The sequence below is a fragment of the Lates calcarifer genome, linkage group LG21, assembly GCF_001640805.2.
Source record: "Lates calcarifer isolate ASB-BC8 linkage group LG21, TLL_Latcal_v3, whole genome shotgun sequence".
NCBI classification, from domain to species: Eukaryota; Metazoa; Chordata; class Actinopteri; family Centropomidae; genus Lates; species Lates calcarifer.
This window is the reverse complement of record NC_066853.1, coordinates 14,987,405-15,005,591: the sequence shown is the minus strand read 5'-3', so window position 1 is coordinate 15,005,591 and position 18,187 is coordinate 14,987,405. Positions and strand designations below refer to the sequence as shown.

Below are 18,187 nucleotides of genomic sequence, written 5' to 3'. Positions count from 1 at the left end.
AGGTGGAGGGACTATGCAGTGTTAATGAGGGGCCAGTTTTAAGCTGGTGGTCTTGCAGAAATTGGTTGGTGGCGGCTGTGTGTGAGGCATGAGTCTGAGGGACAACAGGTGGGGGTGGGGGTGGGGGCTTTAACCTCCCACTGAGCAGTAGTTAATACCAATGCATCTGTTCGACTGTTAGCACAGCTCTGAGTGGGGAGCAGGCACTAACCTGGTTTTAACCACATTAATTACACATTAATTGCCAGTGAATGATGCATAATGTATTGTGCTGCATGACTAAGACTTTTCTCTGCAGTGTACTTACAGGCTCGCACTTCACTCACTCTGTCCACGTTAAGCTGGAACTGCACGCCCGTCTCTGCAAACCTAGGTGGCCTGTGACTCACACTGTACTCATGGCATTACAGCCCAGTTCACAGTCCAGAGAGATATCAGGGCTGAAACACATTTAGTTGTTTTCTTTAAAACAAACAAACAAAAAAATATATTACTTTTTTGCGGGGCATTTCATGTCTTTAGTTGATAGAGAAAGTGGAGGCAGACAGACAGGAAATGTAGGGGAGAGAGAAAAAGCAGGGAATAATATGCAGCAAACGTCCAGCCAGCCACCGAAGCAGGGAACTCTCTGCTCAGGGCATTTGCTCCCATGTGGTAGGCACGGTAACCATTTAGCTATCAGGTCGTCCCAGAGCTGAAACACACTGAGTGAATGCCAGACGATTATATGGACAGTATTGTCATAAATATGTTTTGCACAGATAAGAGTAGTAATGTGAATTTGGGGTAACATACAAAACTGGGATATGTCTATGTTTTGGAAGTACAGTTAGATGTTGAATGTATACCAGCCTCAGCAGTTGATATGGTGTCATTTTATAGTTTTTACTGTGACCTGTAAACTGTGTTTTGTGTAGGTAGATTGTGTAAAAGTTGAGAACACCAGATATAAACCTGTCGAAAACTAGGTTTTATTACCCAGCCAGACTTGGTATTGGTGTTAGCTAAGCTACAGGATCCAGCTCAGTGTTAAAAGTCTCATGGGAAGTTTATAGCAGATGTATATCAGAATCAGAATACTTTATTAATCCCTTCGGGAAACTGTTGGCGATTCCAGCAAATCCTCATGAGTGAGAAGCTGAAACCAGAGTTTCAGCATTTTTTTTCCTGATGGACTCCACAGACAATAAACCCTGCAACACAGCCGCTGCTCCTGACCTGTGCAGAACGACAAATTTAATTTGTCTCGATTGCTGGTACAGTCATGAACACAGCAACTCATCCCTGGACTTTGTAACATTTCAGCTAACACTAAGCTTACTGATTTTCTTTTTTACCTTTGTCCAAGGCCACTTTTTCAGGTCGTCCTCTCGTCCCTCAGCTGTAGAAAGCAAAGGCATGATTGCATTATCCCATTTAAGGTAGAACAGGCTGTGTTTCCAAAGATGTTTCTGTATTAGACTCCAGTTTGGGTGAAAGGAATAATAGGAAGTCGTGCTGATAATTTACACACAGTACTATACAGGGCTAGGAATAAGGTGGATATGGCACTGTATAAATAGAAGAATACTAGCTACAACAGATGCTGATCTCACCTCTGAGTCATTGAGGGTTGGTTTAATTCCTCTAAAGGATTCAGCAACCAAGATAGATGTCTTTATTCTGCTCAGTCAGTGAAGTGAAGTGAAAAATGAAGTATTTTTTAAAACTTACTTTTATGTTCAAATGCTCATTGCTAGGACCAAGAGGCGTTTTTTGTATTCCTGCTTTTGCTCCCCTCTGGAGTACCTCGTAGTAGGGATGACACTTTTCTTGGATATGCCAGCAGCAGTCATTATTCTGCCAGTGAACAGCTGACTTGTCTGACTGTTGAAAAACCCAGGATAATGAGACGGTACAAGTGAATGAAATGAAATACATTCCTCTGGTCTTCCGACGCAGTGTTTTCTGGCTTTAAATGGAAATTTTGGGGGGGGGGGGGCTAGTGTTAGTAGTGTCCATTACAAAATTGTGAATGTCTGCCTGTCTCAGTGAGGAGACAGTCACATGGTGTGGTGGGATTAGAATAAAGTAGGACAAATAAAAAATAAAACTTGCTTAAAAGGCTTTAGAGCCAGATGTTCCTCTTACTCTTGATGAGGGATTATGAAGGAATCAAAGTTCTGGTCGCAGCTTGTTTCCTAGCTTCTTCTCCTCTTCCGATCTCTTTTCACTGGAGAGAATCTGCAGATATAGATCATCCCAGATGAACACGGTTTATACTTGTAGTTTCGAGTATCCGTTTCTTGTTGCATTAAAATTGTCAGCCTAAATTTCACTCTGCAGTTGTGCAAATCACCACAGCTGTGGCTTATATGAGCCCTGTCAAGGCTTACTAATGATGTGTTGCAATGTCTGTTTGTAATTGAAACATCATTACATTTTTGGAAAGTGGAGGAATTTATGTCCAAGAGTTTCTCATAAAGACCATTTGCCCCGGAGTCCCTTCTCATCCTCCATCAACACAATCAGACAATGGATGGATTAAAGCAATCTCTCTTCTCTGTAGACGAAGCCTCCATTAGCTGTGACAGGGCAGTATCATGGCAATGGGATTAAGCCACCTCCCTAACGGGTTTTGCTGCTCTCCAAAATAAAAGAACAATAGCAGCCAGGCACAGGGGGTCATCTCAGGCTCTCACCAATGCATGCGTCCGCTGCATGTAACCTCTCTTTCCACCCCTCCATACCTGTCAGGAAAAAAAAACACACACACACACTCAGAGCCTGGTAACTGTTCACACATCTGCCCTGGCCCATGCTGTCTGCTTCCCACACTCACTGTCACCTCGTGTTTAGCACAAAAGCTTTTTTTTTTTTTTTTTTTTTCCCTCCCTGCTCTGCCTGTCGCACTCAGCCATCATTTTTCTTTTTAACAACTTGCTGGGTATGTAAATGGTCTGTGAACTGTTAAGTAATTTGCCCTGTGGCTGCTTGTTTTCCAGCGAAATCACAATCAATTAGGCAAAAAAAGCACAGTCAACAACATACATTCATCTGCCCTATATGTACAATACAAAGTGTACAAATGCAGCACACACCATTTTCAGGTGATAAATCCCCTCTCCCTCCTCCTCTGTTCATTTTTCCAAAACACCAACAGATGGCCTTTCTGCAGCTCCTCCCTGCTAAACACTATATTACAGAGATAAATGTCACTTAAAAATCAAGTGATGAATATTCTCGGGGAGATTAAATCTCCTAATCTGTATATCCCTGCAATATTAAAGTTATGAAAATGAATGGGCGCTGTCGGAATGGAACACCCACAGAAATAATGATGAAACTGCCCAAAGTCATTTAGCCCTTCTTTTGCCGTTATTTGAGTGCACAGGAAGTGCCTTGGGGAATATGAGGATTTGTCTCTGCAGAGGCAGGGTCAAACCTCAGCTGGCCTGCAGTAAAAACCACGCTTCCCTGGACCGACGAGAGTGAGACAGAGAAAAAGAGAGAGCCTGGTTTAGGAGATTATTTGGCAGGCCTAGTCGTGTTATGTATGAGGAGTTAAGTCGGGGACAGTAGCCCCTCGGGAGCAGGTGGAGGCGGGGGGTGGGGGTTGTCTCTGTGTTTCTGAGGAGATTGGTCGATTCTGTTGCGGGGATTGTCATCACACACAAACATCCGTGGGAAACACTGTTTGGCACGGCAGGCTTTAAAGTCGGAGCAAGGAGAAGGATCACATTAACTCGAACGTGGCTTCAAAGAACATTTCGGGGGCCTTGCATTGCACCGTGTTTGGGGGTAGTGATATCAGGAATATATTCTGCTCTCTGGCATGTGTTTCAAATGTCCCACTTTTTTTTTTCTCAGAGTCTGTCTGCCCGGGGACTTCACTGGGTTTCAAATGCTAAAGGTGTGTGCGTGCACGTTATGCGTGCATGCGTTGCCTGTGTGTATTTGAATCCGTGTGTGTGTATGTGTGCAGTTCAGGGATTAGCTATTGCCCATAACTTTTTCACTTCAGTCACCATGGCAGTGAAACAAAGGTCTCTGCGCACCCATCAAACCAGGCCTTACAGACGGAGGTCTAAAAATAATGCAGTGCTTTCAATTAGCCCTTCAGCTCTGCAAAGCATTGGAAACAGGCAGCCAAGTGAACAGGGTTGGGGTTATTTGGTGAAAAGACCTTTGGGAGGAGTGTGAGTGCCTTTACTGGTTTTAGTCTTTGCTATTGCTCCTTAAGCATCCTGTTTTGTGAGGTTCTTTTAGGTGTTTTACCTCCCTGCGGTGAGATGTCCGTGCTATAAATGCCTGCAGGCTCCCCGCAAACCTCTGGTCAGCTCCTCTGATATCACATCACCTGCTCCTGAGATGTATTACAGTGTTTGACTGTGAATAAGAATTAAAATATCACTTCAGCATAATGAGAAATTTAAATATGTCAAAAAGGTTAGGAGTTCTGCCTGAGTCTTCATTTTGTAAAGACTTCTCACTTCTCCTTGTCAAATGTCATAGCATAAAAAGAAAAAAATCCCATTCTCCTGAGGGGTAAAGAGTGAACTTCCACTTGATTTCAAGAAAGTTCAGTGGAAGAAGGTAGTGCAGGTAGTGCGTGATTGATTAACTCATATCATGGAGCGAGTTAAATATAAGGGAGAGTGATGCACGGATTGACAGATGTCCAATTCAGACCTGAGGGAGAACTGTCTGCCGCCTCACTAAATTTTGGAATATTCATAGCTGTTTACCCAAGACAATCACAGCTGTCAAATAAGAGTGAGGAATGATTTTCTGTCTTTAAACAGCTGTGATGAAGTCATTTCAGATGAGATTTTATTCAAGCCTAGGTGGGTGTGAATACTGATGTTGTATTAAAGGCCAGGGCTGCCATGTTGACTCAGGCCTATCAGGCGAACTGGTGGATAATTAATGTGGCGTAGACTTAGTTATGTACTCAGAGTAATTGGCTTAGAACCTAGTGCTTAAAGTTGATTTAAGGTGGATTATTGTAATGTCACTAAAATCCTAATTAGTAAAGACTAACTGAGATTACACCACTTGATTGATCGCTATAGTTACTCTTCCTACGCCAGTCTCTTGCTAAGCCCTCTGTGCTAGCAAGATGAAAATGCAGTTCATAGTGATAACCTCTGAAATTAGTGGTAATATTTTAAACAACAGGTCTTTGCTTTAACAAGACAAATAATAATAATGGGCAGAAGTAGACCAAAGCAGACTTCTAGCTGAATATTGTGGATTTTGCCAGGTCAAAGGACAAGTCAATAGCAAAATAGTTGGTGTTAGCAAATGCTAACTCTTTAACTTGGCGGAAAGCTTTGTCTCCAGTTGACTGGCTGACAAACAAGGCTTAAAAAGCGACTTAAATGTGGAATTGGTGGTTGCGTACATGATTGAATACTAATTCAAAGGCTAAAGCTGTTTGCTAGGCAGTCAGTATCCCCACCACTTGATGCTCCATGTAGATACGGAAATAAAGAAGGACAGTTTCACTGAAGTTCACTGAGCATAGACAAACTCTATTGATGTAGCATCACTTTTCATCAACCTGTAACCTCTTAAAATAATATAGCTAACTAATTGGCCTATTTGCCTTTAAATAATGTGAGGCAACTATTTTAGGTAGTGCACCAGATGGCTGGGCATGCTTATGTTTGCAGCTTACATCAGAGAAGATAAACACATTTGATCCATTCCTTGAAGTTTTGGTTTTGGAAAGTAGAAATAAGACCTTATCCTCCAGACTCTTGACTCGACAGGCCTGCTGTGCCTAATTATGGTTGGTAAACTCATGAAATAGTCATGAAATATAATCTATTGATTTCTTTCCCATAAACACGAAGACCATGTTGTATTATCAGATACCTGCTTCTTGGGGTTGAAGTTTAGTGATCGTTCAACTGATGATTGATAAGTGTGTAAAAAGGTTAATGTTTCCTTGGATTGTAGATTGACAGAAAAGAAGATGATCTTTCATCTTTGTCTCTGTGAAAGATTGCTGAAATATTCATTAAAGTGTAAAAGGAGATCACATTGATTGATTACGCTGCAACAGTATACTTTGGTCAAGGAAAAAAAAGAGCCTGTAGGCTTTAGCTACAGGATGTGGTCCAATATGATGAGTGAAGCCTGTTCGTGTGTGTATGTCTGTGTTTGAAAATGTGAGCCTGTCAGCATCCAAGTATGAGTTTTCATTGTACACGAGGTCTCTTGAGAAGGCTGTGGTTCACAGTTCACACTGAGGCTTTCATCTGTCAATCACAACAAAAGATTAGAAGATATCAAAGGTCGCTGTGTCAAACTTCTCATCCTGTCTTCATCCACAGGGTGGCGGGAGTGCAAAAACCTCAGGGTTGATGTGGGGATAGGCTCTGGCTCGTTTAGTGCTGATTTCATTCGAGTCAGAGCTGTGCTGCAGATCTGTAAGATAGCGTTCAGAATCAGAGACACAATCCTTTCATTAATGCAGAGGCCATTTTTTCTCCCTCACACATGAGCTAAATTATGAATGCCCTGTTATTTGTTCACTCCATGTTGGACTGAGAGATGTGCATTATTCATCTGCTCTGACAGGAGAGACAGCAGAGTAGGACACGGGCCTGGGAAAACAATAAAGCAGAGCACAGACTAACAAGGACGTTGCTAGGGATTTGAGTAGTCATGCACATGTAGGCACAATAATCGACTTTCTCTCAATAAGCTTGTTTTCAGCCAACTTTAAGCGAGAAGATGGTTCACTGAAGGAAACAAGTCGAAATGATTTCCAAGACAAATTGGTGTTTCTTTTGATGATAGTGGTCGTGTGTCTGTGCTGCCACTCACCGATCTGTGGGTCTGATTTCCAGTCTTTGTTTTAAATACATCAGACAGACAGGGCCTCTGAAGCTAATTAGATTTCCTTGTGTTTTTTCATCTTAGTCCTGAGAGATGATTTCCGACAGGCCCCAAGCGATGTGGTGGTGGCTGCTGGTGAGCCTGCTGTGTTAGAGTGTGTGCCTCCACGTGGTCACCCCGAACCCACCGTGTCGTGGAAACGCAACAACGTCCGAGTCAGCACCAAGGACGAACGCATCTCTGTGAGTCTTCACAAAAGCACTGAGCAAGGACTCTCGAGTTTCCATTTCATAATACTGAGCAAATACAAAGATAGCTATTAAACCTTTAAAAACTCATGTTGTTGCTAACTTTTATTAAAGTTGATATCTTAGCATTTTCAAATATCCCAGTATATGTCTTAAGGCTGAATGTGGGGTAAATCTCTATAAAATGATGTGCAAAAATACGACAGTGTTTTTGTGCTATTGAACATTTTAATCACTGTAAGTGTCATATAGCTCCTATGAATGGGTAAAGTATGGATGACTGGTGACATTCTATATTTTTCTCATTATTGATTAATTCCATGAAAAGACCCATGAACCTAACAAATATTGTCAGTGTATCCAAGGCCTGATATAGCTTATTTATTTATGCTGTAGACCTACAATTTTGTTCAGAAACTATTAAAAATACATCATATGCGCTATGCTGTTACACTGGCTAATGTTCCTTTTTTAAAAATGAACACAGCCACTGTTAATATTGAGCTGATCCCGCATACACAGTGCTGCTGCCGTAGGTGCTCTATAGCAACAATTCTAGATGAATCCATGACTGAAAATAGTCCCCCAACAAATGCATTGTTTACTCCTATTGGAGTAATGTTTGCTAAAATCTACAGTACAGATGAACTAAAGCATTGTTTTGTTTTTCATTATTTTGGCCAAACAGTAGCTAGAATTAAATGCCTTTTAAAAAGTGCTGCGGTAACTGTAATCTATTCAAAAGCATCAATGATAAGAATCTTTCTCCATGACTTCTTTATAAACCCACCATTTATCACCATCATTCAGCGGTCCAGGACATTACAATGACAATAGTTTCAATAGCCCATAATGCAATGCAGACACCTTGGTTTTCTATGGACCAGAAAATGTCTCTGATTCTGCTGTCACTTTTGTTCTCTCCTCTCATGTGTAAAATCAACAGCTGTACACAATCTCTGGTGGTTTTGACAGGCTTTTTTTTTTTTTTTCCAAAACAGAGCAAACGAGCTGAGGAAAGACGGATTTTACCTCAGTACAGAGACAGTGGTAGAAAATGTATTTAGACAAAAAATACCACATTATACAAACACTTAATTACTTAATTACATTTGAAATGAATTTGAATTTAAATGAAAGTGCATGAGTGTCACTGGCAGTATGTGCTTAAAATATCAACAAATAGAAACACTCTTCAGAATATTGGTCCTTGTGATTTGTGACATATTTTAGGGTCATGTCATCACAGTGAGGTAATCGTATGTTTTGTATCTAATCTTCAAAGTAACTAGTAACTATAGCTGTGAAATAAAAGTAGAATATAAGTAGAATATTTCCCACTGAACTGTATATATGGTATAAAGTGGCAAAAAATGTAAATATTCAAGTAGATTACAAGAACCTTGATACTTAAGTAAATAAACCTAAATTCCACCACTGTATTCCACAATGACTCATACAGTGCTTTGGATATGAAGGACTAATGATTTACAACAGTGCAAAGGTATCCAAATGGGATGATATCACTGAGATGCATCTATCTGGTGTCTATCTCTGGAGCTGTCACTATGCTGTTTTTCAGGTGCGTGGGGGCAAACTGATGATCTCTCACACCAGAAAGAGCGACGCTGGCATGTACGTCTGTGTGGGTACAAATATGGTCGGAGAGAGGGATAGCGATCCTGCAGAGCTGGTGGTGTACGGTGAGTTCCTGACACTCGTGCAAGTAAATGCCTGTGGTGTCACATCTTTTGAGACATATTTGAAACTTTCCTCCTCTCCTGCCGCAGAGCGACCCGTGTTGGTACGAAGGCCAGTGAACCAGGTGGTCATGGAGGAAGAAACCGTCGACTTCCTATGTGAGGTCCACGGAGATCCCGCTCCCACAGTGCGATGGCGCAGAGAGGAGGGAGAGCTTCCCCGTGGAAGGTGAGAGTCACGGACATGAGCACAGACAGAGAGATGCAGAGAGGGAGTCTGAGAGTCCGACTGGTGACGCACATACAGCATGTTATTAGGCTGAATTAAGAAATTCAGCTTCACTAGAGACAAATTGTGTGTTGGATTATTAGATATGTGACCCAGAAAACATATGTGGAGTAATTGTTCATTAATTCATGTCTGTCTATCAGTCTGCTCATATAAATTCACAAACGGAAGACACCAAAAAAGATTCATTAGTTGTCAGAATCCTCCTGCTGACCATTTTCATCCTTGTCCCATCAAAGCTCAATATAATACATATTTAGCCAAGCCTATTAAATAATTGCGTTTTTTCCACTTCCCAACATTACATCACTCTAAAAGTTAAGACTATAGACCTATAAAAATTATACTTTATACTAATTGCATTGGACTAATCACTTATGCACCACAACCAAGAATTATATTACGTACCATGGTTAAAAATAGAGAGGATAGATATCACTCTCATATCTGTGTATTAGATTTTAAGTGCGAGACAAGAGCCAATTAGCATAGCTTAGAATAAAGACTGGAAACAGGGGGAAACTGTTAGCCTGGCTCTGTCCAAAGGAAACAAAATCCACCCACCAGCACCTCTAAAGCTCACTACTGAACACATTCAGTCTTGTTCGATTAACCCTTGCAAACATTATTTCAGACCTCAGACATTATGTAAAATTCACACATTGATTTTTAATGATTTTAATGTTTAAACTACGTAATTACATACTGTTATGATTTTTTTTTAACTCAGTGTATTTAATAAATAATTCTATGTCTTATTGTTGTTTTCAGTACTTTCATACTTTGGCCGGCATGACTGCGAAACTGGCATTAAATTAGATTCCTCTGGTATTAAAAAGGTCTTGAAAAGTCTTTTATTGAGCTTTGTGATTGCTGTAGAATCCATTTATAAAGATGTTTACCTGTGTAGAGAGACTGTACAGTGCTAGTGTGGCCACATCAAGAAACCTAGTGTATAAATGTAGGTAGTCTTAGCCAAATCCAGACCAAAATACAGGTACCACAGAGTCATGGTGAGTTTATTTGTCCACTTTGAGAACAGCTAATTGAGATGATAACAATTTTATGCAATTTTTCAGTTTTTATTTTGTGTGAAGATATTATATTATGTTCTGTCTTTCATGAGTCCATGAAATAAAGAGAATGAAAGTGATTTGATTCATTAATGCCTTGCATAAACAAAGACACTGAATTAGCTTTCTGTACTGTGGTTTTACACAGTAATTTAAACAGTTTTGCTCTGCAAAGTCCACTTATTTGAGCTACATTCAAGACGTAAAGTGTGTTCTCCAAAATCAACTGAGAAATCCTTCAGTGAGCTAAGATAATCTTACTTGTCTCTAATTGATTTTCAACAGTTTTGAAACAGTTTTTTCCTGGAACGAGTGGCGATATCTAAGTCAGATAGGCACGCTGTTCTACTCGTTTCAAGATAACGTCGCCTGATTAGAATGAAATCCTTACAACAGGCTGACTGACAAGGAAAGAAATGACATTATCTTGTGCCACTGGCAGATTTTCCTCACTTTGTGTAGATTGGTATGGCCATTTATTTATTTCTTTTGCTATGCTTCCCTGTTAGATCTTTCATTATCTCTGTTTTTCTCATTCCCAGGTTTGAAATCCGCAACGGCAACAACCTCCGTTTGTTCCGCGTGAAAGAGCAGGATGAAGGGACGTATACCTGCACATCTGAGAACAGTGTGGGCAAGACAGAGGCCTCAGCCATGTTGCAGGTCCACGGTGAGGAAGACATCATGCATACTGCATATGAGCACAGACACACACATACATACTTAGGCATGCATGAAAAAAGCTCTCATACTTAAGGTAACACACGGCCACATACAGTCACATGGCAACAGCATCGTACAAAAACCTGTTCCCATTTCCTGTCCAATGCTCTGTGTTTTTATATCAGTGTGCCTTAGCGAGTCCCTGCCCAGTGGTGCTGCCAGGAGCTTATGCTAACCCGTATGGATTACGCCATTTGACAGATGTTTGGGAGATGTGTGCTTTAACTCACTGCCAGAGAGCAGTCCCAGTATTAATAAGACATGACTCTCTCTCCCTCTCTCTTCCTGTCTCTTTATCTCCCTTCTCTCGCCACCTCGCTCTCTCTGCCCCCTTTTTTCCCCTCCTCTTGCTGTGTGTGTGTCTTGGTTTAAATTGTCTCAGATGACTTCATCCGCTAATGCTTTTATCAGTGTAAATGAAATCCAAACCGAGCAGTTTTCCATTCACTCTGCTTCTTCTACTTCTTTTCTTTTTTCTTTTTTTGCTCTTTTCCACTGCTATCACCGGTTTTGTTTTGTAGCTCAGCGATTTCATCCATCTCATTAATTTTCCATCTCTCTCCATCATGTTTCAAACCCTATCATCATTCCAGTTGGCCCATTCCGTAAGTTTTCTTTCCATCTAATTCTTCTCTCTCTGAAAAAAAAGACATTTGTGTTATTATGCTCAGTTATTTTGAAAAAACACAGCTCTTTCCTGTATGGTCTTCTTAATGGTTTTTAAACCAACAATCAATGCCTAATAGCGTAAATAAGTTCCCCCATTAGGTGCTGACATGTTGACAACATGCCTGTTGCTGCAGTCAGCCATTAAGTAAGCCTCGGACACAGTGACTTAATGTACAGCAGATTAAGGACTCCTATCAAACACACATCTGCTGTGTTGAGGGGAGTGTGTCAGGATAGTCCGACACCATGTAAATCCCTCTCTCATTTGTTGCTGCAGTAGTTTAAAATGCAGCTGAAAGGTTTTTAATTACAACCCAGTGAATGTCTTTGCCTTCACTTTTAAATGAGGACATGGTTTGACCTCAGGTCACATTCCTGACCACTTAACCTTAAACATATATTTTATTATTAAACTGTTATTAGTGCTATTGCTGTTATTACTACTATTAATCATTTTGATGGATACACACGTTATGTACTGAATAACAATATAGAGTAATTATTAAAGGAGCACTCCATCCATTCAGTATTGCTCTTCTATGACCTTGTGGGGTGCATAAAAGCTAGATGAAAATAATGGTTGAAATTGTTGCGGGAAAGGCTGAGATATTCTGCCTTTTACTCCCTTGCATGGGTTAAGATCCAAAAACACTGGATTCTTCATTTCCCATGAAGCAATTCCATAAGAGTTTTTCATCACACTCTCCACAAATGGTAAACTGCCATATCTTTCCTCCATGTCTCTCCAGAAAACACTATACAATGTTTAAGGGGCTGATTACCAGCTATACTAACTTTCATTTAAAAAATAAGTGGAGTGCCCCTTTAAGTAGTAGTACTAGGAGTAGTAGTAGTAGTAGTAGTTGTTGTTGTAGCATCTCTAGTGTTCATTTTACTATATCTATTGTTCTTCCATCCTTGGAAATAATGTGCAAGGCTCTAAAATATCACACTGAAAAGCTTCACACATTAATTATAAGTGGACTGAAAATATGTTGAGATTTCAGATTGTGCAGACTTTTCCTAAATGTGTTATAAAACATATGCGTGGGCTTACCGGCCGATTCAGTTACTTGTAGGCTGCAGGTGAGATGATGAATGTATGAAAAAAAGGTTAGGGGGTTCACTTGATGCTGCTCCACTGAATATAAAACAAGTAACATAACCAAAATCTACAATGACAGTGAGTTAGACAAACAGACGGCAGCTCCCATTACAGGAGGGTGTTTAACAGTCGGATCAGATAATGTCCAAAAACAGCAGATAAGCAGTAAATCAGATACAAAGTCCATGGAGAATGATAATGCTTCCCAGTTTAGGAACCGTTTCTTATCATGATGTCTCAAATTGGGAAAGAAATGCAAGGCCCCACACCACACTAAAAATATTGTCTACATCTGACTTGTCTACAACAACACAGAGTATAGATCTCAATCAAAATGATAATACAAATTCTAAATTCACAAGTACAGAATCCTCTATAAGAGATGCCTTATGCTAAAAGACAGTATGTGTATGAGACTAACACAACAGATTTGTTTAAAGAAATTACAGCAGCTCAAAGTAAACAGACTTCACAGAAAACATAATCAAAACACTTTGATGCTGATGAAAGTGTGAGACATCTTCAGTATCTGGGAACATGCTCTCAGTGAGAACATTAAGACACGACATGGATGAGTCAGTTTTCTTGTGTATCGAGCCAAAATGTGTTGTGCGAGCTCCTGTGTGTGTGTGTGTCTGATTTGTAGCGAGTATGAATCCAGGGTGGGGAGGGACCTCATCTGATGGTGGGGCGTTGGAAGGGAGTGTGAGCCAATTATTCAGATGGGGAGGTAGAAAGCAGTGGTCAGTGTAAATGTACAGAGGATGTGATGATGTGGATAACGCAGTGATCTGACCCGAGCTGGAAATTGGCAGCTCTGCCCAGACCTTTCCCGAAATAACTTGAGTAAATGTCATCAGGATGGCGCTGCCTTGTGCTGCGGAGATTTGTTTTTGCTGAGGATACAGAGGTGTTGTCTCTCATTAAAGATGAGAGGGCGATGAGAGTGTAGTGAAAGATCAAAAAACCTTAGAAGGTTAAAGAGACAAGTCTTAAATCTAGCTTGTTAAGAGCTAATGAGGGCTTTATCGATACAGATCACATTTAAAAGCAGTGGTGGAAAGTAACTAAGCACATCTACTCAAGCACATTCAGTATGATATACTTATAAAACACACTGTTAAAGATTAAACCAATAATTTCCAACCTTTTTGACTTGTGACCTCACAGAAAAACACTATCTAGTTGCAGCTCCTTGTCACATTTCAGATGTCTTTGAATTTTTTGCAGATTCATCAGACATTTTTCCTCTCATGTGGTTCAATTTAAATAATTTAAACAAATCCCACATGTGTATATAGTGAAAACTATCTCCACTTTGACAAGTTACAACAGTAAAATACTGTTTACACACCAGTGATTCAGTAATCTATCTGAACATTTGATATATAATATATCAATATTTTCAGTGGAATGAGTTCTTTTACTTTTGATACTTAAGTACATTTGCATAGTCAGTCTTTACTTTTTACAGTGTTGTGCTGGTAATTTTAAGTAAAGTATCTGAATAAGTAAATGAATACTTCATTCCACCTCTGGTTTAAAGGTGTTGATTGCACAGTTTGAAAGGCAGAAGTTTTCATATTTTCACTGGGTGCTGACGCTTCTCTCCTTCTTCCAGTACCACCTCAGATTGCCTCGAAGCCCCGAGACCAGATTACCACCCAAGGGAGGAGCGTCACCTTCCAATGCGGCACCACAGGAAACCCTCCACCTGCTATCTTTTGGCAGAAAGAGGGCAGCCAGGTAAGAGGCTGGAGCGAGGAACAAGATATGCTCTAATGGTGAACATTGCAGCAACAGAGACATCCGGTACAATAAATTTCTGTTTTACGAGTCACTGGATGAATCCATACCAATAAATTTGCTTTCTATCAAGCCTTTGGAGTTTTTTTTAAACCTTGCTAATACTGTAGTGTTTATCATATCAATAAGACTTTCACACCTTCTTTGTTTTAAAGGCGAGAATGAAATGACTCACCGCAACATGAGCAGGTTTTGTCTGATTTAATCATACTTTTTTCCGACACCTTTTTGTTTTGTTGGGTTGCCCACACTCTTCAAGACACATTTTTGCGAGTGAAACGGACGAGAGACGAACAAGAGAGTGCAGCACATTTGCATTTGGCTCAGAGATACGAGTAGAGACAAAGTGTTGGAAGGCATTGCGGTTATGCGTTGGTGGAAAATGTTTCTCCTGCTTGCGACCGCAGTGTAAGAGAATAGTGATGGGGTGGGGAGGAGGGATGAAGAAGTGGAGGAGAAGAATGGGGATGGGGGGTGTGGGGGATGGCAGGAAGTACACCAGGTGTAGAAACTGCATCTTCAGGGCAAACCCTGTAGACAAACACTGGTCCTCCTTTCCACATTGCGCCCCAACTATAAATACCCTGTTGCTCAACAGCAGCTGAGATCACTGAGTTTGGAGGAGCAGCTTCAGATGTTTTTAAGGGGGAGCCGGTCGGCAAGCAAAACAGGAAGTTCAGCTGCAGATTTTTTGAATAAGTTTCGGTCTGCGGGATGGTTGAGGCATGGATTTGCTGTTTGCGGAGCCTTTTGCTGTATTTGGGGGGATTATCTGTAGCCTTATAACCTTGGTCCCTCCACTGACGTCTAAGCCTCTTAGAGGAATGAAATGGATGGCTGAATGGATTGATGTGCATCCCTTCCCCCTTGTTCACATCCATCTTGCTTACGTAAAAACAGAATGGGACAGCTATAAAACGTCTGTTACTGGGAATCATCCCAAAAACACCCAAACAACCCTTTTATTCCAGTTGAAATATAACAACTGTTAAATGGATTGGCATAAATTTTTGGGATAATTATGGTTCCCAGATGATGATTGCTCCTAATGACTTTGGTCCACATTTCTGGTTTGGAGTCAAATTTCTTGACTATCTACTGGATAGGTTGTTAAAATGTGGTGCAACATTAAGGTTTATCCAGTACTTGTTTAGGTGTGCTTTTAGCTACTTTAATTTAGTGCTAACTAGTAAATGTTATTTTAGCATGATAACATGCTAAAATAAGACTGGCAACATGGTAAACTTTACACCTGCTAACATCAGCATTAGCATGCTCATGTTAGCCCACATGCTATGCTAATGGGCAACAAAAACAAACAGCTGCAGCTGGTGAGTTGACTGTTGATGTTATATGAATGATCTGCTCCTCTCTGTGTGTGTTTGTGTTTTTAGATGTTGTTGTTCCCCGGCCAGCCACCGTCACAGTCTGGTCGTTACTCCGTCTCCATGAGCGGTGAGCTGACCATCACGGACGTCCACCCGGAGGACTCTGGTTTCTACATCTGTCAGGCCATCAGCGTGGCAGGAAGTGTGTTGACCAAGGCGCTGCTGGAGGTGGAGGGAGGTGAGGCTTCAGTCCACACTGTCGTGTTTGAACCTGGGAAAGGTTTATTCTTTATTCTGTATCATCCGCTAATGAGAGGAAAACATATTAATTACTTAGTAGGTGCAAAGCAATAATGCTCATGAAGACTGAGAGAGAACACAGAGATATTATGCTGGTTGAGCAATGAATTTCAGGCTTTATGTTCTTTCTCAGGCAGCTTTTAAGCACCAGATTTAAGCCTTTTTTGTTGTTTTTGCTCCTTATGGAGCCTATTGTTTTCTGCCCACTAAATATGTAAATATTTTCACCCTTTGTGCTTTAATGGCTTAATAATTCAATTTTCTGTACGCCTTCCTCCAAATCTGTTTCTCTACACTTTTCTTTACTGTATAGCTCATCAGAATAAAGATGACACCTCTAACATCATATTCTGCTTCCTCTCCCCTCTAACTGGTAGGTCCTTCAGGCCGCGTACCGCCAATCATCCGCCAAGGCCCAGCCAATCAGACTGTATCTCGGGGTGCGACGGTGCAGCTGCACTGCCGTGTAATCGGAGGGCCCTCGGTCAAGATTTCATGGGAGAAGGATGGAGAGAGACTTCAGGGAAATAAACCTCGACTGACCTTGATGGAAAATGGCACTTTGCAAATCACAGATGTAATCGGTATGTCTGTGGGTTTGTATTACGTGACATTGGAAAGAGCATGAAAAGGATGAGTTTTGAAAGGTGTTTGCATTTAAACTTAAAGAAAAACCGACTGTGTGACTGTTGGAAATTCCAAAAAACCCACTGTAGAGAATACTGACAGCATTCCTGTCTGATCTCTGACCCTCTTTTACTTTCTCTACAGCCCACATGGCTACATACTTTTCCCCTGCTTCCATTATAAATTCAGTTTTCGTTTGTAGAATTAAGGTGAGGCTGAGTTTCAAAGACCGATCTCTCTAAGGCAGTGCATATCTCTCCGGCACAATTATGTGCTCATGTGGTGTGTAATTGTAATGTTAATGAAGGTGCTTGTTTGTAAATGCTAATGTGTTCTGCTTTGATGGAAAAGCAGTCAGCAGCTCTTTTGTGCTATAACCCCACCTGGAGGTCAGTGAGTATGTGCCGGACGGAGCAAAAGCAGCATAATTTTCGTTAATTGACCGGCGATAGATGATAAATCGTTTAACCGCAGTTTAATTAAATCTCCCTGGCCGGACTGCGCTTATTCACTTCCTCTCTCATCCTGTTTCTCAGCAGTGGTGCTCAGCAAACTTGGAGCATTAAGATTTGGTCCAGTGCACCACTGAGGCGGGGGAAATCTGCCATGCCAATGTGCTCAATGGAACAGAAGACATGCATTAGCGTGGCATCAAGGGGATGACAAGGGAAGGGGAAAAAAGAGGGGAAATGGAGATGACGAGTGAGGGACTGCAAATATTTACCCTGCCGATGCCCCCACCCGCCATCAATATTTTAGCAGTAGCTGAAGTCATTTAAGGAAGCTCACCTGCCCACACGCTGTGCTGTCTGTCAGCCAGAGGTCAACGCTGCCGTGGATGATCTCATATGGTCAGATGATAGTTCCAGCAGACTGGCTCTCAGCCAGGACAGGGCTAGAGCGAACGCCAAGAGTGTCAGTGAAGCATGCAGGCATATACAGTTCATAATGTAAATAGGAGGGCAGGTAGAGTGTGGTGCGGTGCCTTGTGAAGCTTTTAGAGCTGCTGCGGCTTACGTGATGACTACTGAGGGGAAATATTTAGGTGTGCATGGATTACATTTGAATTTATGGATAAAGACAAATCATACAGACAAGTACTTAGCCTTAGCCTTGGGTTAAAGCTGCTATAGTCAGTATTTCTATATTCATGATTGAAAAAAATGAATAGATGCCACTCATAGCAAAGAACCCACAGAGAATTATCATCCGACTCTGCTGTTCCCCTCAGTTCTGTGAAGCGATTCAGCGTCGTTTTTAGATCAATGTTTTGGGTTTTAGCTCTGTCAGTTCCATGGCTGTCATTGACGACGGTTTCCTGACGCAGCAGGCAGCTGTTTTTTTTTTTTTTTTTTGTTTCTTTTTTTTTTAATAAAGTGATGAAGCTCTGATAAACACACTGCAGCACTACCAACACCAACTAACCAACACCAAACAGACAAACCTAACAACTAGCTGGTGAAAATAGTGGAGCATTCAGTGGCGAAA

General features: G+C 41.1%; 1 protein-coding gene across 1 annotated transcript in view; it reads left to right on the top strand.

The window, feature by feature from the left end:
• The window catches only part of LOC108899773 (roundabout homolog 2), a 48,121-nt gene that overhangs the window by 12,827 nt on the left and 17,107 nt on the right, over positions 1-18,187 (top strand). Inside the window, exons 3-9 of the mRNA XM_051065721.1 lie at positions 6,916-7,073; positions 8,662-8,782; positions 8,870-9,008; positions 10,684-10,811; positions 14,260-14,384; positions 15,839-16,010; positions 16,450-16,664. Coding sequence (XP_050921678.1) covers positions 6,916-7,073; positions 8,662-8,782; positions 8,870-9,008; positions 10,684-10,811; positions 14,260-14,384; positions 15,839-16,010; positions 16,450-16,664 — 1,058 coding nt within the window. The remainder of the gene's footprint in view (positions 1-6,915; positions 7,074-8,661; positions 8,783-8,869; positions 9,009-10,683; positions 10,812-14,259; positions 14,385-15,838; positions 16,011-16,449; positions 16,665-18,187) is intronic.